Source organism: Rhinichthys klamathensis, unplaced genomic scaffold (genome assembly GCF_029890125.1).
Source record: "Rhinichthys klamathensis goyatoka isolate OS25496 unplaced genomic scaffold, OSU_Roscu_1.1 h1tg000585l_1, whole genome shotgun sequence".
Taxonomy (NCBI): Eukaryota; Metazoa; Chordata; class Actinopteri; order Cypriniformes; family Leuciscidae; genus Rhinichthys; species Rhinichthys klamathensis.
The window spans coordinates 1,643,542-1,665,807 of NW_026607045.1; the positions used below are offsets into that span (position 1 = coordinate 1,643,542).

The window sequence follows — 22,266 nt, forward strand, 5'->3', positions numbered from 1 at the left end:
GGAGAGGTGCACGTCAGGGTACGCCGAAGGGTACGCGCGCTACACAGCCTACGGCGTAGCTACGGCGTGAGTTCGACGCAGAAGTATAAATTGGGCTTTAGCGCGAGTCCGCGAGGGCGCATTGAGAGGTATTTTTGGGACAGACTTGATCGTCACGCCGGAAACAGGAAGACGGTCTGATTGTTGTTATGGACAGGAGCTACAGGTTCGGGGAAATATGCTGCCTATTGTTGTTGTGTTTACATATGACTCAGTAAAGCCCTGACATTCTGTTCTATTTATTTAATGAATCATAATGCGATCGTATTATTCAGCTCGCTATTATTAGCCTATGTTTGAGACATCAACCACTGGTCGATGATCATAATGTCTGTATAAACTTGTCATAAAAACCGTAATGATAATTACACTTAAATATTTTCTTCTCAGCCATGTTAAGAATTGTCCGTGAGCGAAATCTCCTCCCATCGGTTGTCTGATTGGCCTTTCGCAAGGATTCCTGGGTAGTTAAAGTGCGTGGAGCCTGCATCTATGCGGGCTTCGCAGAAGACCGCTTCAAGGGTACAAAGGGGGCGCTGCTGAGCACACTTCAGAGCGTTAAAATGCTAAATGGGACGGCCTACGGACTCGTAGACTCGGCGAGCATGCGCAATTTAAGTCCACGAGACCGAAAGTCTGCATGAAGTGCGCCATTTGGGACAGGGCCTGTCATGTAGTTGTAGTCTACTGTCGAGTACGCTCCACCTAGCGGCAATTGTAACGCTTGCCGTAAGTCAAATTTGTAGTTTTCTTATGTCTCATTCGGTCAGCTTAAAATAAAAAGTGTTACCTAATTATATTCCAAATGTCTTAAAAATACTAATAAGCGACCGTTAATGAATCAGAACCGGATTCCCCTCCCTGGACCAAACAAAACGCATAGCCTAAGTTAACACGTTACAGAGGTAAAGACCGCTCAAATGGCTTGTTGTTTATTTATATGCTCCTTTTTACTCATGGTCTACAAATGCACACTGCCTTCCTTTTCATCTAAATACTTATTTGCCGTTTTTCTTTCTGATTTTCTCACCTCAGGCTAGTCTCAGGTGGGAGTGACTCACATTCTTTGTTTCATTCTTTACCCTCTACTTGTTTTATCTAACTCACTGTCTCTTTCTCCACACTTTTCTTCATTCCTCTTCTCCTCAGCATCCAGTGTTGCCCGGGAAGAGATAATTTCATGCCCCTCAGTGGCGGTTCAGCCAGGTGGAAGTAGCTGCTATGTGCCTGCCGTAAGGAACCAAAGATTTTAACGGTCTCAGCTGTTCATGTTCACGGACCAGCTTTGTCTTTGTTGTTGTAAACTCTCGGCTTAAAGGCACACTATGTAAGATTTTTGGATCGAAAATACAAAAACCACAAGAACAATTTTATATATTTTATTGGTTTGTGTGTACATTATCCCAAATGTTTCTAATAATGTTTAAATCCAAAGAAATAAGCGCCGTGTCTGTGCGTCGCCTTTCAATGACATCATACCCGCGTTACCCTTGATTTCCGGATAATTTTTTTAGAAACCATGGAAACACATGACGCTTTAATATATTGTGTTATTAGACAGGTGAGCAACTTTTTGGATACATTTATTGACAGAAAACTAATCATTGTGATACAGCTCAACAGTCTTTTTGTTAAAATCTGGTTTTCTTGATTTTCCGCGAGTACCATGCCTAATATTGATCTAGCTCACTGCAGTGTGCAACAAGTGTCTCATTTAGCAACCGCCGAGCGAACGCTCAGAGTAGCATTATAACAACTTTCAACACACTCAAATGTATCTAATATGATAAAACAGCGCTGCGTTACCCCACATACACATGACCAGAAGACGCGGAAGCGGTCTGCGGCATAATGAAAGCTGCCCGAGTTCCGTTGTATTTTCCACCGGCTGTAGAGGTGAAGACAACAACTCCCATGATTCCACGAAATCAAGGCGTCAAGCTACGCCTTTGTTTTGAATAAACGACCTCTAGTGGCGAAAAATTACATAGTGTGCCTTTAATTTCTGAATAAAATGTAAAAATATGTATAAAACGTGAAATTATTTTCAACATAACTTTCAAAAACATCGATTTCAAGACAAACACATAGCTTAGAATGTATTTTATTTTATTTATACAAAACAACAAGGACTACCAAAAAGTTAGTCAAAGGAACATAATTTTGGTTTTTGAATGAAATACATTTCCTCACGATCTCCAAAACACTCCTTTAAAAAAGACAAATACAATCGTTCACAACAGTCGTCAAATGACACTCTCTTGGCTTTGAAAAGAAAGGGGGAAAGGGACCACATTCTCTTGTGACCGCAACGATGGGGATTCACAGACGGGGACGAGACGGACAGACAGAAGCGTCCTCGGCCTAGTTAAGTTCATCAGACTTGCTGTCTAGCTGGCTGGTCAAACAACACGTATTGTGCTTTCTATTTTTTTTGTTGTTGTTCTCCAACACAACGAGAGTGCAATATTATAATGCTTTGAAATGCTGCTGTATACATTTCTACATGGTTGGCACATTCAGACATTAACTTATCTATAATATCGGAGCTTTTGACATGATTTAATTTCTTCTTTCATGTATAAATACAATATACTCTTCTTTCCAGGCATCTGGACCCCATGTAAAAAGCTTCAACGGATGATTATTTACAGTGACAGCGTGATGAAAAATGCCCCTGTGAAGGTCATAAATAACAATAATAACAATAATTAATAACATAATCAAAAGTCCCAGATTCACGTTCTGAAATCTGTACACTCATCCACTTTTCTTCGGTTCTTCTCTTCGGTTTCCGAACGAAAAACGGAGGGATGCCCAAGTCAAACGTCCTGTGTCTCACAGCCTTCCCTTATCTCATCTCCTGAAAGAGTAGACAAAAAAAAAAGTTGAGTGACAAAAGATAAACAGGCTTTTAAAATGACAGAATAAATTTGAAAATCTTAAAAAACAGTTGAGACCAGTTTGAACCAGCTTCTAAGATGGTTTAAGATGACCAATGCTGGATATTATAGCAACTTCACTACTGTAAGATGCTAAAACCTTCATGAAAGTGGCCGAAATATACCTACTTGTAACCAATGGTTTTACCGGGTCATTTAAACTGGTCAACCAGCTTAGCTGGTCTGTTCAGAAAATAATTGTGGCCTCTCAGGACAAAAGAAAGTCTTTTTGGTTTGGTATGTCTATAGATGACTTAATGCAGCAGGGATTGTCCATCATGGGACGTGACAAGATCTGAGGACACAGAATAAAGGCAGACCCCTTCTTCGTCAAGCATCTATTCACGCTCTCTGTCCGACTGGAAAGATAACGCTAACCACCGTGACAGGACGGGGTAACCCGAAACTCCCTCCCCAGGGAACGTATAGCCCTCTTTTATGCGGCCTGTCCTTTTTGTTCCAGAGGGGGTAACCTGAGAAGAGGGCGCACATCTGAGGACTCTTTAGTCCATATGGATTATGTGGACGTATTTTTATGTGGATTACTCATATGGAGTGTGTAACCCAGTGCCCATCACAGAGATATTCATGTCTATAGGGAAACAATGTAAAAAGACAAAAAGTGTTATGGCCACTTTGGCCCATGCAACTAGCTCTTCCTAATTTGATTTCTCAAATAAATGGTGAGAAACATATCGTGGTATTTCTAAAAATATTGTGGTATTTCTGGACATTACTCAGTTACACAACATGCATAACCACCACTTCACCACTGTACATTTTTGCACAGGGAGAGTGATTTATTTATTGCAAAGATGTCAAACAAACCACAATAAGCCATGTTAGAGATTTTACCATGGTAAAAGGATTACAAATACAATGCAAATTAATCAATTACTACTACTACTATTTATTATTATTATTTACAACCACCAATTCTTCAACCAAATAATGCAGAATTAATAATAACAATAACTATTATTATTAATTACAATCAATACTTCCACCAAATAATGCAGAATTATTATCATTTATAACAATCATGTGGACTGTTCACAGGTTATTTTTTACAGGTATATTTGCTATTTTACAGCTTTGAACGGGTTTCATCCAGTTAGATTTTAGAGCTGGAAGTCTTTAGTGAATAAAAAGGATTTAGTAAGAAAGAAAAGTTTTTCTAAGCATCTCTTCTTTAAGTATTTGAGAACTGTAAAAGTTGGTTTTAAGAGTGATCGTGCAAGAGTTTGATATGAGAAGAAAAAAACACTTTACAGACGGATCAGTCAGTTGTAGTATCTCTTCTGTCATCTGTTCTCTGAGCAGTGGGGAATGTACTTCAGAGGAAGTGTCTGATTGCTGGCTAAAAGTGCTGTGTCTCCTCTGCTCTACACAACACTCACATTATGTGCCCAACAGCCAGATGGACTCAGCCAGTCTAGACTCATCCACACTTAGTCAATTCAGTCTCACCAATGAATGAGTGTTAAGAAAAGATAAACTAATGCACATGTTTGGTGAGCCTGTGTTTGACTAAGCTCAGCTAATGTTTAAGATTTGGGATTAGGGTTAGGATTTGGGAGGACGAGGATTAAATCTTGAGAGCATATACTTTAAAAAACACAATCAGTATTTTTTTTGTCTTGAATTACTGTACAAATATCTAAACATTCTTAAACAAGATGGATTTACTTCAGCAAAACTGTGTAACAATTGTTTTAAGCATAAAAAAGAAATGTTTATGTGCTAAGACAAATACTAAATTAACTCAATAAATAAATTCAAATATATTCTCTGAAACAAGTCTTAATATATAGTCTTAAAATATAATATTTTTATAAATCATAAGTGTTTTTTATTAATGAAGTTCAGTAAATAGTAAATATTAATCTTGTTTTAAGGATTATTCAACATTTTTACTAGATAAAAGACAAATATTGATCAAGAAAATGATTTTCGGCAGTGTGAGAAATGTTACTTGGTCTTACATCATTTCTCTTCCTGCCCGTTCCGTGCCCTCGTGATCCTGTTGACCCCCGTGATGATGAACTTCCTGTTGTGGAGCAATTGCTGGACATCTGACCGCGAGACAGGAAGTTGGGCTTGTTGTAAGGAATTAAATCATCCTCTGCTGAGAGGCACATAAACATGTTAGGGGTAAAAAATTTTTTTTTGAAAAAGTGTATATATATATATTAGGGGTGTAACAGTTCACAAAATTCACGGTTCGAGTCGAGTGGTGTCACGGTTCGGTACGTTTTTGATACAGCAAAAAGAAAGAAATACCAGAGAAATTTCCTTGATTTAAAAAAATATATATATTTATATATATATATATATATAAAAAAAAACATATTATTTTTTAAATAAGTATGAGTTTTCCTAGATCTTGAAACTTTTAGTTTTATTAATGGGGGTAATCTTTGAAGGATGAACAAATCATTTTTAGGTCATCACATTAAAAATAACATTTAAATTTGATAATATTTGAGTTTTTAAGTGCTGGAAAAAGATGTGTGACGTACTTGAAAGCATTTTACTATTCCTGCCAAACTTCCATGGTACAGTTAGTGTTACTACATTAAATCCATGGTGAATGTTGCTGATTTGTGGACTTAAAGCCTATAACTAGTTATGTTACTAGCACAATGTTTCTCCTGCTTTTCCACGTCAGCGCTGTTTGATCTAATAGAGATCTACGGATAATAACGGAGAAATTGGAATGCTTCTCACTAGATCGCGCAGCGATGTTATTACTTATGTGGCGCATTCAAATGGTTTCTAAACTGGATCTCTTAGCGCTCGCTGTGAAGTAACAGTGTCGCTTGATCAAGATCGGCTCGCGCTGCACTGACATTGGTCCAAACTGATAAACGGTCCGTGAAGCACAAAATAATGAGTAGCACAGTTTCGTTCCGCTTTCATTACGTTTGCCATTTGATGTTGGGTAACGTTGCGGTGGTAGCGCCACGCCGTTCCTAATTTTGGAACGGTTCAATATGAATACGTGTAAAGGAATAACAGCATTTAAGACTGTCAGGTGTTCTCTAACCATCTATCCGTCTATGAGAAGAGTTTTTCCGATTAGGTGTGCTCTGTTCTCTCCTCTCCATGGAGGAATGGGAGCTGCCCACTCTCTCGAGGGACGTCTGCCCACATTCGAATCCCCCTAGTTGAGCACAGTGGATCTCATCCTCAGGGGGCGGTTCTGGTGGAGGGGGTAGATCTGCAGAGATGTGACCAGCATGTTAACAATGCTGGAGCAGGATAAATGATTAACTAACTTCACTCTGGAAAAGGCCTAGTCAGTAACTCACCGCCTTGCAGTATATCTCTTCGGTATTGACCGCTCTTGGATGTTTTCTTCTTCACCTTGGACTTCTGCCCAGGAGGCGTGTGGTCTGCAGAGGGCCTCGTTCGACCTGCAAGGGGGGATGTGACATGACAATGATGCAACTATAACAATTGTAGCTTTAGGTAGAAAATCTACCCAAGGAGATCTGTAAAGTGTGTGTAATTTTATATTGCTGGGAGCATGCATGGAAGTGTTATTTTACTTCTGTTAAAACTTGTTTATATGGAAAACTGAAACACACCTGGCGTGGTGTTGCTGATGTTCTCTACGCTTTGGGCAGCTCCTTGGCTCAGGTCCCGTTTATGTACTGAGCGGTGTGGCACAGTGTTGTCAGGACCCTCCTGATTGGCCGACAGGTTTGGGTTGGACTGGGTCAGAGGGGGGCTTGGTGCTCGCGGTACAGGCACTGGTCCGCATGGCAACCGACTGTCAGTTAGAACAAAGTTTGACAAGATGAAATATGATCAGAAAATTAGAAAATGACATCATATCTAACCAAAATGCACCCCACTCAATGTATCTCTGTTTTAACTCAAAACTGGATTTCCAGGGCCAACGAGGCACATGGAGAGTATTATAGGCACTCATATTAAATGAAAAACATAGTAGGCCATAGGGGTGTAACGGTACATGTATTCGTATTGAACCGTTTCGGTTCGAGGCTTCCGGTTCGGTACGCATACAAACCGAACGATTCCTTGGACCATTTTTCCTACCGACAAAATTCGCGCTGGCGCGACCACCACAACGTTGCGCAACATCAAATGGCAAGCGTAAAGAAAGCGGAACGAAACTGCGCTACTCATGTGCTTCACGGATCGTTTATCAGTTCGGAGTTCGGACCAGCAACATCTGTGCAGCGCGAGCCGATCTCGATCAAGCGACACTGTCACTACACAGCGCTAAGATCCAGTAAAGAAAACATTTGAATTCGCCACTGAAGTAATAACATCGCTGCGAGATCTAGTGAGAAGCATTCACATTTCTCCGTTATTAACCGTAGATCTCTATTAGATCAAACAGCGCTGACGTGGACACCAGGAGAAATATTGTGCCGTGAATGAACTAAGTTAGTAATACTTTACGTCCACAGACCAGCAACATTCACCATAACTGTAACCAGTTTGGCTGGAATAGTGAAATGCTTTCAAGTACTTCACACATCTTTTTCCAGCACTTCAAAACTCAAATATTATATAAATAAATATATAAAGAGTTCAGATGCAAAAGCCTTTAAGTGCCATTTGAAATTTTCTTCTAGAATGATCATTTTTATGAAGCTTGTATATTTAAGTTCAGTAATTTCACTCAAATGACAATTAATAGGTAATCTTCATTGCCATTTAAGTGAAATTACTGAACTTAAATATACAAGCTTGATAAAAATAAAGAAAATTTCAAATGGCTTTTGCATCTGAACTCTACATATATTTAAATGTTATTTTTAATGTGATGACCAAAACATTATTTGTTCATCCTTCAAAGATGACACCCATTTATAAACCTGAAAGTTTCAAGATGTAGGAAAACTCAACTTATTTAAAAAATATTTTTCTTTTAACAAATAAGAAATTTCTCTGGTATTTCTTACTTTTTGCTGTATCGAAAATGTACCGAACCGTGACTTTAAAACCGAGGTACGTACCGAACCGTGATTTTTGTGTACCGTTACACCCCTAGTAGGCCAAGATCAGCACTTTGGAAAAGTAAATACTATTTCTAAACTTGGCAGAACTGCAGTCTAGAAGGAAGCTTAATGAGATTCTCAATATTTGCTCTGTGCCGTGATAATCTACAAATACGGACCCTGCAGAGGAATAAGTTATTCTTAAAACATATTCTCTCCTGCAGGAACAAACAATAGCACTGTAAAAATTCACCTAAGAGAGTGAAAACAAATAAACTATTCTAATGCAGAGAACTAAAACGCCAGAGAGCAGTTTCCTAAAGGATTGCTGATATTAGCTGTCATAAAGTGAACATTGCCTCTAGAATAAAACAAATGTCATTTATGCATCATCATATCAAATTTATATTTTGAAATACACTAAATAAAGTTTTAGAAAAGCAACTCTTCGAACTTAAAACTCTCCATTAACTTTTTATGCTATTTATGTGGAAAATAAAAGTGGAATAAACTGAAATGCTGACCTATCAAAAAAACATGCAAAAAAATTTGTGAAAAATCATTTGAAAGTTTATGTGGGTGTCTTACCGTGCCATCTGTGTCTGTTCGAGCTGGTGTAAGCGTGGTATATCGTGGCAGTGGCCATCGTCTCTGGGAGATGGAGTTAAGGTGGCGGTGGATTGGTGGCTGTAGGACGTGGTCGGGGAAGGAGCCTCTGCTCTAAGGGGAGGAGCAGGACCGTCCTCCATCGTGCCGTCCATGAGGTAGGTCCTCTCTGGAAGAGGAGGACACCACTCTTCCTCATCGGACCTGTGTAAGGAGAAAAGCCTCGATATTATTTTGAGGTCCATAAATAAAGTACAGGCCTGAAATATGACTAAAAAGCCAACTTAACAAATTTTATTTTTTATTTTTATTAAATATACTATAATAATAGAAATATTGAAAACTTCATGTTTGCAAGGGGATACACAATGTTTTAAAATATTCTAATATAAGAAATAAGAAATCCTAATGTACTCCCACTAGCCATCGAATAGCAGCAACTCATGTTTTGCTGGGCTGTGATGTAAATGAGAGGCTACTGGCTATTTTAAAAAGGCTAAAACGGTTTCCACAAAAATATTAAGCACCACAACTGTTTTCAACATTGATAATAATAAGAAATGATTATTGAGCACCAAATAGGCATAAAAGACTGGAGAAATGGCTGCTGAAAATTAAGCTTTGCCATCACAGGAATAAAATACATTTTAAAAAATGTTAAAAGAGAAATCAGGTATTTTAAATTATAAAAATGTTCACAATATTACATTTAAAAAAAAATTATTAATAATTGCAGCCTTGGTGAACATAAGAGACTTCTTTCAAAAACATTTTAAACATCTTACCGATGCCAAACTTTTGAATGGTAGTTTATATCATCACTTTATATAGTACATCACTTTTCTATTTTATTTATTTTGCTTTACTTTTCTTATTTATTTTTTTGCCATTTTATGAGGAAATTAACAGATAGCAAATGATACAGAAGAAAGGGGGCAGAACTTGGAAAAGGCTCAAACTTGAGTTGATGTCAGAGCACATGATCTACCGACACATCATCGAACTATTACATCAACTTTTCTTATCACTCACTTGCCCTTCTTACTTAGAGTGGAAAAATAAGTGATTTTTTTCCTGCTTTATAACAAAATTCCCTCATTTTTATCAGACAGTTAGGTAACTCCAGTACCTCTGTGCTAAATCAATCACGGCACACTCATTATGATTGCCTGCTGCAGTAATCATCGGGTCAATGCAACCGGTGGCATATCGATTCCTGCTGCCGTTCTGTCAAATGAGGCAGCCTGGCCTCCAGATAACAATATGCGTGATCTTTCAGCTCTCGTGGGACCACTCCATGCAAGAGCAATGGAAAATAAGTTTAATGCAGTGGCATTTTGAGTGACACTGACTCAATGTTTTGCCTCTGGCACTTTGAGGGCAAAACGCTGAGCTGAATGACACCTACACACTTTTTGGTTTAGTACGTACGTGGCTGCTTGAATTTTTTGTTGAGTTCTTGAGCCTCGCTGAGCTGAAGGGGAAATTATTAAGATTATAGTCATAATGCAGTAACAGAGCCGATGTTCTCGCCTTTGGGCTAGCACAAAGGTTAACCTCGTGATCCATGAGTTCATCACACATTTAAGGGTTAGTTATGAAAATCGAGTCTGGCTGTGAGTGTTGCATTGCGCTCTTGTGCCCTGATTAACGTGTAATGCTCGAAGGAAGAAATTTGAGAAGGGTTGTACCTGTCACTGGCTAATGTGGTTACTTCAGGAGGCTATGTCATGGTTATCGGATTCGCAGATCTCACTGGGCTGGTTAACCGCTGCGGCTAATGTGACTCGCCCTTGTTAGTGCCGCTCACGGGCATCCATTGGGCTGAAGTGGCGTCAGAAAGCAATAAGAGGGTCTTTACCCGTCAGCACCTGCGGCTAGGGCACACTGCGGCTACTGCTGACCGCAAGCTTTACTAACAAGGAACTAATGCGATACAGAGACTAGGAAAAGGAAACATAATTCAGTCAGGCCATCATGAGGAAGCAGGCCAGACTCAAGGGTAGCATATCGCTAACTTTGTTAGCCTCCATATACAGCCTTGTCAACAGCAATCAAACTGATCCGGCCCTGCGAATTTTGAGACTGTTCCTGGAACAATCAGCAAAACTTTGTCCAGAAAGCTAAACGAGGCCATGCTCTCAGCTAGCCAACATGCTGCAAATTGGTAAAAGATGTCGACACGTAGACATGGAAATGAAGTTAAAAAATAAAATGAATTGTTGAAAGCGTGTGTAAGAACTTGGGGTGAGACTTGAGACTTGTTTTGTCTGCCAAAGTCCTGATGGAACACTCTCCAGGCAGCTATTTTCTACTAGTTCAGCTCCTACCTAAATGAATAAAGACTGAAAGTTTTTGTCAAGATTGTTTAAATAAGTCAAATCACCAATAGAATAATGTCAAAATAACATGATTGCTTTTATAATGCTAAAAACTGAATTTTTCAGGCAGGTCCAGCTGTCACAGAACTGAAATGAATCTGAAGCCTTCCAGTGAACTTTACCCCATGTCCTGGATTAGTTCGTTATCGTCTTCCTCCTCACACTCGTCCAGATCTCCAGAGAGGGGTGGAGGTGGCAATGCATCCATCCAGTTGAGAGATGGTGTTTTTACTGGCTTTCCCATCAACTTCTGCTTTGGTTGTTTTACTGTAGAAAAACAAGTGATTTGTGAAGAACATAAAAAGCACTTAATTCAGACTTAATTTGAACTAAAACTAAAATTATTAAAAAATGGTTGAACTAAAATGAAATAAAATAAAATATAAATATTAGATGAAAAACAAGTTCCTTGCCAAGGAAACTTAGTTGAGGTACTAAAATTACTAGAACTAAAACTGAAGATAAATTAAAGCTAAACAGATATATATATATATATATATAAAAAAAGAATAAAAATGACAAAAGCACATAAAATTACTAAAACTAAAATGAAATTATACAAATAAAAGCCAATTCTCAATATAAATGAATTCTATAATAATATATCAGTAATAATAATAAAATAACACTCTTATTCAGCCAAGCAAAGCATTCATACTAGCACTGAAGGGAACAGATAAGATACCGTTATCAGTCTTGGAGCGGTCTGGCTGGGCATATTGAGCATTGGAGGTTCCAGGCTGAGTCATCCAATGGCTGCCATCTTGTTCAGGGCTGCAGGGCGCCTGGTTGGTGAAAGGCATGATGGGAGTGCTGGCGTAGGGCGTGGTGTGTTGAGAGTACGGAGCAGAGAAACTGCGCAGGTCCTCGCTGGTGGGGTCAATGGTGCTGTAAATGGGGCCTTCGTTGGAGTCTGCACTGTACTTCTCATTTTGGTTGAGGTAATTAGAGATTCCCGCCTCTGAGGACACGATGGTAAATTAATTAGGGTTTAATTAATAACACTTTGTGCTGTGGAAACTTAGTGTTAAATTAATTTAACAGTACAGCCGGTGGTGTTGTTCTATAACAGCGAGTCTTACCATTATAGTATCTCTCAGGGGTGTCATGTTTAGACGTACAGCAGTTCACAGAGTCTTTGCCGTTGTGAACGAGATTAGTAGTTGGCCAAGAATCAGCCAGCCACGGGTAATTTCCCATGTTAGTACCCAGCATACCAGGCCTGCATAACCAGACATATCAAAAAATATCAGTAAGTATAGAATCTAAAATGTCTCTGTATTTACACTGAATTGATGCTTAAGAGGCTAAAAGTGCCATTTACCTTCCGTTAAGTCCAGAACTTTCTCCATGTGGAAAACCAACTGTAAAAAATATAACAGAATTCAATCACAGGCAGAAATGTTAAGACTAAATGTCAGTGAATTGAAATACGTTAATTGAAATAAAGCTAAATATATAAATATTCGATAAAAAATCGTAAAAAAATGTTGCCTTGGAAACTTACTGTTACTAACTTAATACTAAAACTGAAATAAAAATACATTTAAGGTAAATAGAAATTAAAAACAAAAGCAAAATACTACCTATGAATAAATACTATAATAGTATATAAATAGTACTAAAATAACTCTTTAGGTTTGATATGTGCACGCATACCTGCAGGTGTGTATGCAAATGATGCCGTGTAATGGCTGAGCTCTTTCCTCTTCTTCCGTCTGCAATAGATCCACACGCTGAATCCCATAAGGATTACCCAGCATGCTCCGCCAATGCCTGCGATGAAGGCAGGCTGCTTCACTACATCTGTGATCTGCTCAGCCAGACTTACATTCTCGTCAGATTCGCTGCCTCCACCTGTGACTGTGGGCTGCTCTGCGGGCAATTCTGAAAAGGAGGGGAAGAGAGAAAGAGAGAGCAAAGACAGATCAAAGTGTTACTCAGTCAGAATGTCTTAACCCTTTGATGCGCAAGCTATGGATACCCCCTCTAATGCACAACATGGGTCTAAAAAGACCCGTATTCATTTCCTATGTTATTTCATGCATGGCTCGGCATTTTTTTTGTTTCACCTTTTGAAATCACTTTATTTGAGCATTTTATATTTCATGATCTATAAATTTCATGATTTATGAATATTCAAAATATTGTGTTTTCAATTATCACAAATTCATATTTTAATATTTCCTAGGTTTTGTGTAAATACATCAAGTTTACACACATGGGTCTAAAATGACCCATCTATGCAAGCGTGATAAAACAAAAGAATAAAGAAAACTTTTTGTTAAAATAACCATTGTCACAGTTGTTTAGATCAACACATTTACTATAACACTTGAAATATGTTTATTGGCCACTTTGTCACGCATAACACACATATAACCGATAACACTGAAATAGAACTGTAGTGTAGTGCAACTGTGGGGGATCTCCTCACCACCAATGTGCAGCATCCACCCGGATGATGCGACAGCAGCCATAGTGCACCACAACGCCACCACACGACGGCTTACGTGAACGATAGCATTGATTTATGACCACAAATAAAAATTAATATGGAGGTACTGCCCAGGTAAGGTTTCTGCCCAACAGCTCCAATATATACTTGTAGGCTATATATATAACTTTCTATTGCAACTTTTATTTTGTTGACCTAGCTAACATTAGATAAAATAAAATATGTCGACCGCAAGCTAGCTAATAGTATTGGACATGTTTCTCTTTTGCACTAGTAATGGATTTCAAGGTCAAGGTAACCTTAGCCTAAACGTTCAAATTTTAGGCTATATGTCTTTCACAAAATATCAAATATTTTCTGTGACAAAAAAATGTATTAATAAAACGTACATGCATGAAATATACAAAAGCAGCCGTGTTGAATTGTGAAATGTGTGGCAGGTGAATAGTTTTCTGCAGTAAATATATTTATACTATTTATAAATATCAAAGGTTCCTATATGGGTCATTTTTGACCCATGTGTGTAAAATTGATGTAGAAATACAAAAACCGTGTTTGTTTAGTAGAAAGGAAAAGTAAAAATAATGATTTGTGGAAATCCAAAACAAGATATTTAATGAATACCTGGATTCATAAATGATAAAATACATTTCTTTCAAATATTCAGCAAAGAAACATGAATACGGGTCTTTTTAAAAAGATTTTTATTCGAAAATTAAGAAAGGAACAATTTAAATAAGGATTTGTAATGATCTAAAACAAGTTAATTGAGGAATACATGGAATACTGAATGATGAAATTAATTTCTTGCAAAGATATAGAAAATGAAAACTCAGTCGGGTCTATTTAGACCCATGTTGTGCATCAAAGGGTTAATAGGACTCAGCTTATATGAAAGAATTAAGCAATTTAGTCTCAGAACGGGGCTTTAAAAAGCAATCAAAGAGAATTTACACAATTTTTTGTACTTCTACTCCACAAGCATTTCACCATTTAATTCTTTCAGTTTAATAGTCAGGGCTGTGTTTTCAGTGAACACTCACTGATAAGCACAGATACGGGCTGGCTGTGAGCGCCCACACCAGCGCTGGTGACTGCCGCCACCTCCACCTGGTACAACACGCCGGGTAGAAGCCCTTTTAATAAAGTGGTCAGCACGTTCCCGTCCACCGTCTGATTGATGTGGTAGCGTGTCTGAGAGTCGTTACCCAAACACCAAACCTGAAACGAGATGAGACTAAGAAACTTAAAAATACTTAAGTGTCTTAACACAGGTAGGACTCACATCCGCAATCATATTTCACCCTGAAAACAATAAAAAAAATTAAATATAATGCATTTTATTTTGCATAAAGAAAATTAAGCTTACATTTCGCACCATTCATAATTTATGTATTTATATATATATATATATATATTTTTTTTAATATATATATATATTTTGTTTTTATGAAAAAATAAATTATATATCATGATATTTTGTTGCACTGGCTTTAATTTACGTTGATCTTTAAATGATGTAACATCTTTAAATGATGCGAATATATAAATATAGAATATATCAAGAAATTAAAATAAAGTTGACTTTTTGAAATTTATGTATTGTGACATTATTTAATGTTAAAAATATAATTAAAGCATTATCATTAAAGCAAGATGTATTCTTTTTATTTTTTTATTAAATATTTATATATTATAAAATATTTATAAAACGTTTTTCAATTTATGTTGATTATTTAATTTAAATAATATTCTTTTAATATGATTTTTTATAATAATAAATTATATAATAATAACGTTAACACATCATGCAGCATTTTTGCCTTCACTATAAATAAACTACCGGTAATTACTTTTCGCAAATTACCTGGATTGGACATTGCCATCTAAATCTCACCTTATACTCTTGGATGACTCCATTTTGCATCTCAGTGGGAGGAGGCTGCCATGATACACTGATGCTGGAGCTGTTGCTGAGCTTGACTGTTGCCACGGTTACAGCACGAGGTGGGGCACTCGGAACTGGAAGAGAATTAAATTAAAATTACAATTTGAAAAGTTAGTCTCCTTAATAGTAAATCTACATTATCCCTCTCCATAATTTTATTTGCCAGAATGAAGCGATTCATCTTCATATTATGTACAACAGAATAGAATTGAGTTGGACTAGGCTGAATGAACTCGAATTGAATTGATTAGAAGGAAATTAAATTGAAGTACATCAAATGGAAACTGAAAGAGCTGCAGATATCTCACCCTCCTCTGGTGTGCGAAACGTCAGCGGGCGGCTGTCCATACCCTGGAACTCGTTAAAGTAGGGTCGTATTTTAATCTCGTATTCCGTGCCTTTGAGCAGGTTAGCGATGACAGCGCTACGCTCTGTTGCAGCTTTCACTTCCTGCTGGGACCAGGAGCCGCCGACAGGACGATAAAGCAAACGATAACCCTGGATGTACTGAGACTGACGATCAACCTGACAGATGGAGAGAGGGCGAACGAGACAGAGAAATGAGATAAGCTGAGCCGGCAGGTGAATCATAAGGCCGCTGTGGAGCTGATTTGGAGGGCAGATATCAGTGGCACTTACGTTCCAGCTGATCTTCACGCTGGATGCCATCAGCAGCACTGGTTCATGAAGCTGAACAGCCATCTCTCCCAGCTCCCTCTGCACCTGTCGGTGGTCCACACCTTGACCTGTAGGACTCACATCTGCAAAAGACACCAAGAGGCATCTAACATTAACATCTTTAAATGATGCGAATATATAAATATAGAATATATCAAGAAATTAAAATAAAGTCGACTTTTTGTAATTTATGTATTGTGACATTATTTAATGTTAAAAATATAATTAAAGCATTATCATTAAAGCAAGATGTATTCTTTTTATTAAATATTTATATATTATAAAATATTTATAAAACTTTTTTTTTCTCTCTCTCTCTCTTCAATACTGATCTCACTATACAGTTGTGTGAGGATGTATGTCTAAGAGTGTGTAGTCATGCCTTAATTTGCTAGGAATGGTAAATGTTTTTATATATGTATGTTTTAAAATAATGTGAAGCACTTTGGGCAACAATGTTGTTATTAAATGTGCTATATAAATAAATAAAAGTTGAAGTTTTTTTGTTGTACTTGCTTTAAATGAAAATTTTTCTTCTGATTTTGGTGATATGTATTTTTGTCTGTGATATGTTTGATGTTTTCATGATTAGGTGCAATCCACATTAAATGAAACAGATTTTTATATATTATGTGAAAACAGGCAGAAAATATATTTTTTATTATATCACAACTCCTGTAATTAGTTTCACTATTTAAATAACAGTTATACCACATATAATTTATATTACACATTTAAGATCTCTATGAAAAAGGTCATAAAATTGATTGGTCCCCAGTGTACAGACCTTGTGTGCGTACGGGCTCTGAGATGGGGCTGGGGTCACTCAGGCCATAAGCGTTGACCGCCCGCACAATGAATAGGTAAACAGTGTTCGGAGACAGTCCAGTAACCGTGTGCTTCTCCAGTTTCACCAAATCTGCAACCGTCTGCCACGTGCTACCCGCTGATTGGCTGAAAAAATTGACAGAAAGATATCGCTCATATTTATATCAACAATTAATTCCATGTGTTTATTTCTGCTTTGCAATAACCAAAACCAGCAGAATCCTACAGCTGAGTCTGAATAAAACATCAATACACCAATGTTTTGTCCCACATTTGTCCCGAAGCTTTTGCACGACATTAGAGAGGGGCGGATTAAACAGGAAAGTCAATGTCATAGATGTTTATCTGCACTCCTTTGATTGTCATTACATGTGTCTGTTTAATGACCCGGCTCTGCTGTGATGCTATTCTTGCAGCCTTTGGCTTGACAGTGCATGGTGTGATCTCTGCGGTGATAGATTTATTTATGGCACAGACTAGGCTTGTCATTGCACTGCATGCAATAAATAAATAATATCTTGGATCCTGAACAGTGATTTGATTAAAGAGCATATTGCAGGTAAAAAAAAAATCTAAATTAATATATAACCTTGTATGAAAATACCATATGAAAAGGTAATGCAGGATTTAAAATGTTTTAAAACGACATAAGGGTACTAATTGAGAAGATAAAGTGAGCGTTTCTTGGACTGCTCGTAAAAACGGCTTTTTTTTCAACATCGCGTCATTTTACGTCACGCTAGGGAGCCTCAGCCTCGGCTCAGTGCAGAGTAGGCTGGCATTCAGTGAGAGCGGCCGTGAGTCCGTGTGTTTTCGGTAGTTTTTGTATTTCAATCTATCATCGTCATGGTAAATTATTGTGTTTGTGGAGGTTGCAAAAACTCCGGCCTGTCAGGACATCGAGTCCACAGGTTTCCATAACAAGAAAAAGGACGGTGCTGTATATCTTTCGTGCCTGGTGCGGTTTGTGCAGGTGAAGAGACGGGATTTCTCTTCCGCATCGGCTTCGAGAAACGCGGTCGTGTGTAGCGTTCACTTCAGATCGTGTGTAGCGTTCACTTCAGATCGGAGGATTATCATCCCGGCGATATGATGGAGTTTAACATGGGATGCCGAAGCAAGAATATTGATCGTCGTATACTGTACCAATGGCATCAAATAGTGTGATATAGGTAGTCATGCCCTAAATAGAGGCAACTTGTAATTGAAAAACAAAATTACTAGGTTGATTAAATATTAAAATCTTTAATTTTCTGTTTATGTTATAACCCAGATGAAAAATATGTTTTAAAAATGTACTTGAGTATGTTTTTAGTAACTTACAATAGAAATATACTCAAGTATAGTTTTTATACATTTAATAGTATACATCTACCCTAAACATACTAATGTCTGCTGGCCTGATATACGATGGTAATAATCTGTACAATATTGTGAGCACAGTGTATCGTTAGCGAACGTGTATCTATAAGCACGTCTCTCACCAAGAAACCTGTCCTGTTCTCCACTGGTTCTCCTCACACCACAACTCAATGTGTCCCTGACCGTTCTGTCTAACATTAATCCTGGCCTGTCCCTACTCTCTTGGCAGCATAGCAGGCTCATAATTGTATGGCTGTAGTCCGTCATACGAGTAAGTATTTCCTCAGCGTCCGAAATGTCATTGCGATCCATTGTTTTCCTGTTGTTTGAATCGACCGCTCTCCCGCCCGTTACGTCACGCCCACCACACCCATTTTCAGACGCGGAAGTAAAATTTTCTCACAAAAACGACTCCAGAAGCTTCTGTAGCGTATTTATAAGAATATTTTAAAGAAAATCTAGTTCCTACATTATTTTTCTATACATTGACTCGTTGGGTCCTCTAACCTGCAATATGCCCTTTAAATATGAAGTGCAAACATAGTTGATTTTGCACAGGGGTAAGTTTTAGCTTCAATTTAAGGAGCCACAGACAATTATTAACATCCAGATCACGCCTAAATGTACAGGAATACGAATTTGGCTTAATGAGAACCAAGAGAGCTACTTAGATGTGGTGTACAGGTGGGCAAGATTCATAACAACATACTTCCCCTCTAATAAACAATGAATGCTAAGCAGCACAGACATCTGTCTGTGACAGAAGGCTTTGGAATATTTCTCTTCACTTGTCTGTGGTTAACCATCATCCTTGTTTAGAGCGGTAGTCATGTGCACCACGTTCAAGGTTTATTTTTCCCTGAAGGCGGCTCCTGCCGCAGACACAAAGCCAATAAAATCCCGACCTGCACAATTAGGCCAAGTCATAAATGCTGGGAACCTCGTAAATATTCCTTCAGCGGCCCACCGATAGGAGCGATAAATCCAAGGTCACTTTGCTATCAGCTGAGATGGAAGAACCAGGGAAAGGCTGAGACATGGACAAATCCCTTTTCTCCAGCAGGACTGTGATTGGGCTCTTGTATGCACTCAAATGCCTGCATTTATGTGCATAAAATCAAAAAAATCTAAAAGTGGGCCGCAATGTAAACCCTTTTTCATGTAGCAAGGTGTCAAAATCCTAAACCCAAAAGCTTAAATCCTCCTCATACGCAATCTCAATTCTTTTCCAACCCTCGCTTGTTCTCTGTCACCCCTCCCATTTCCCTTTCCCAACGCTACTTATTCCACGGAACCTCGGGGAAGGAAATTGTATAGCAAACACCCCATTCAGCCCCACAGCACTCTATAAAGAATCAATTTTAAGGATGTGGGGCCATGCTAACTGTTACCCAGGGGGGCGAGGGAGAGGAGAGAGACCTAGTGTGTGTATATGAAATACAGAAAGAATGAAAATGTGTGTGTGGCACTCTGCATCTCCATTGCTGAATAGCCTGTTCGCTGTCTAAGGACTGCAGGACCTTGGTTCTGTAATTAGAGGTAGCCCCATTTCAGTCACCTTACAATAGCTTAAAGAAGTGTCTGTGTGGACTAGATCTGAATTCATTAGCATGCCATACTCAAGATATCTCAAGCTTACTTTCCACGAATAAACCTCTCATAGACTGAACAAAACCCAAAACACTTTAGCTAGAGCCGGTCTTTAAAAATTAAAACATCTTTTTAGATGCCAAGATATCATGATATGAATCCAGATGTGATGATATATTATGAGTGAGCCTCTTTAGAAAATATAAAGGCATGTTGTTGGTATGTATAAAACCCATTTATACTGTGTATGAAAAATAATTGGTGTATTATAGACATTCTCTAATTAATAATTAAATGATTGTTTTTTTTATATTTTAATTATACAAAAGCATATATATATATATATGCATATAACATTTTGTATGTAAATTTTTTGGACATTTTGGAAATTCCAACACAATGTCCCTAACTGGTCCACCAACCCAATAATTCATAAATTGTGATAATGTCAAAACTATGAGCTCATAACCACCAAATGACTGAATAGGTCTGAAAAATCCACTTATTACTTGCTCTAAGGAACAACAGTGTGAGCTATGCTGGTATTCAGAGGTTAGCCAATCAAAAAAGAGGTAGTTTACATAAAGGCACAGTTTCAAACCTGTCAAAGAGAGGGTGGAGTATTGTCACATAAATTTAGAATTACTAAATCGGCACAAAAAACCTGGATGTGTAGAATAATTAAATAATTCATGAAAATATATCCCCTTTAAATAAGCCTGAGTTCTCCAGTCTATGTCTGAAATTCAATTGTAGAAAACCAATACAGTTGCTATTAATTTAGATCTCTCTGGCAGTAGGTTGCCGCCTGAGGGGAGTGATTGTAGCGGGGAGGACGTGAGATGTGAGCGCAGGATGTAGCTGCCCCCGTATGACTGTGAGGAGCAGTAGAGCGAGGGGGAAGGGGTCAGGGTCGGGGCAGCCACGCAGCGGTATTACCCCGTCTGTCACGGCCGACCAGCTACACTGGACAGTGACACAGAATTAATAAAAAATGAGGAATGGACCCTTGTAGTAGCTTCTGGCAAGAGACAATATTATCTAGTGTAGGGAGGAAAACAAACAGGAAGGTACCAGCATGGGGATGCTTACAGTGTGCGCTCACTCACCTGAAAGCCTCAATGATGTAAGAGGTGACAGCCGCCCCGCCCTCATGTGCATTTGGTTGCCAGGTCAGAGTCACGCTGTTACGGGTCACGTCAGTTACGACAGGCTTCTGGGGTGGACCAGGCAGCTGGTAGGGCTCTGAAACCGGGGGTGCAGAGAGACCACCACTCTCTGTAAAGATAAGATTAGGATATTAGCATGCCATCTTCATAATCATATTGGTCCAAGTTATCATCCCGTTATCCAGGTGAGCTATGGTCTCGTTTGCAGAATCTAACAGAAAACACTTGCTGTTTCCGTATTTGTCTAGATTTATAGGACATCCAACAGAAATCAATATTGGTGAGGAAAAATCGGATCTCAGGTCAGCACTACTCCATATGCTGACATCTGGTAAATGGACATATATTTGCTGAGTAAATTTGCGACGGAAGCGGCTTCCTCAGCCGATTATTGCGGTTTGAAGATGATATGATGCAGTTTGTCAAAGATAAGGACACATAAAGGTGGTGATGAAGCACTTGTGTGTGTTTTTTTTTTACCTTTCACTGTGAGTACGCCACTCCAGCTCGTCTCTCCACTTAAACTGGAGGCAACACAGGTGTAGGCCCCGGAGTCCGTTTCCTAGCAACAACAGGCTCAGGGTCAGCATTTGTATGGATAAAACTCGAGCACAATGCATTGCCTCACTCCGCTTGGAGCAGCGTGGAAATCTTGACAAATGAGCACAAATTCCTCGAAATTGCCTATTATTTCACAATAATACAGGATCAACTGCAATTTTTTCCTATTACTATTGAAGTTGCTGACAGGAAGACAATAATGTGCTGTTGTGAAACCTAGTAAGATGTGTATGTTGTCCAATGCAAAAACTAAATAATTACTTCTATTATGGGAAAACTATAAACCGTATCTGTCACTAAGAAGGAAATCCCACAATGCACTATGAAGAGTTCGGTGCAAAAAAGAAAAAAGAATGCATCCAAGTGGGTGGACAAGTACACAAAATTATAATTCATTCAATACCAAAAAGTATACATAAAAATAGTTTAATATAGTTAAAGCTGCAGTCTGGCGTTTTTCCTCTTTGTCGCCATCTCTGTTCGAAATCTGCAATTGCAGTCATTCGCGGAATTATCAACTTTACATGAGTTGTAGTTCGACACCGCACAGCGCGGATGAACACAATGTTTGAGGAGAGTGTGCAGCTGTCAATCGGTGTCGATACTGGCATCATTCTCTGCTAGCATTCAGAATCACAGATTATTCTTTTTGGAAGTATGACCAACATTAGAATTTTCACCGGAAAATTTCATCTGAACTAGTAAGAAACATCCACTTTTGTTCT

At 38.4% G+C, this 22,266-nt stretch overlaps 1 protein-coding gene across 3 annotated transcripts in view; it reads right to left on the reverse strand.

The window, feature by feature from the left end:
• Positions 1-2,127: 2,127 nt before the first annotated feature.
• robo3 (roundabout, axon guidance receptor, homolog 3 (Drosophila)) overlaps positions 2,128-22,266 on the reverse strand; it is an 89,147-nt gene continuing 69,008 nt past the window's right edge. Inside the window, exons 10-27 of one of the 3 annotated variants that reach the window (XM_056240162.1) lie at positions 21,461-21,542; positions 20,921-21,089; positions 16,819-16,985; positions 15,993-16,114; positions 15,662-15,878; positions 15,303-15,427; positions 14,449-14,626; positions 12,607-12,834; positions 12,272-12,311; positions 12,030-12,169; positions 11,633-11,908; positions 11,070-11,214; positions 8,549-8,770; positions 6,575-6,759; positions 6,296-6,400; positions 6,031-6,204; positions 4,967-5,109; positions 2,128-2,902 (exon numbers count right to left, since the gene is read on the reverse strand). In XM_056240162.1, coding sequence (XP_056096137.1) covers positions 2,891-2,902; positions 4,967-5,109; positions 6,031-6,204; positions 6,296-6,400; positions 6,575-6,759; positions 8,549-8,770; positions 11,070-11,214; positions 11,633-11,908; positions 12,030-12,169; positions 12,272-12,311; positions 12,607-12,834; positions 14,449-14,626; positions 15,303-15,427; positions 15,662-15,878; positions 15,993-16,114; positions 16,819-16,985; positions 20,921-21,089; positions 21,461-21,542 — 2,730 coding nt within the window. In that variant the 3' untranslated portion in view covers positions 2,128-2,890. Of the gene's footprint in view, positions 2,903-4,121; positions 4,365-4,966; positions 5,110-6,030; positions 6,205-6,295; positions 6,401-6,574; positions 6,760-8,548; positions 8,771-11,069; positions 11,215-11,632; positions 11,909-12,029; positions 12,170-12,271; positions 12,312-12,606; positions 12,835-14,448; positions 14,627-15,302; positions 15,428-15,661; positions 15,879-15,992; positions 16,115-16,818; positions 16,986-20,920; positions 21,090-21,460; positions 21,543-22,266 lie in introns of those variants that run through there. The other 2 variants (XM_056240161.1, XM_056240159.1) reach the window with 2 other exon arrangements.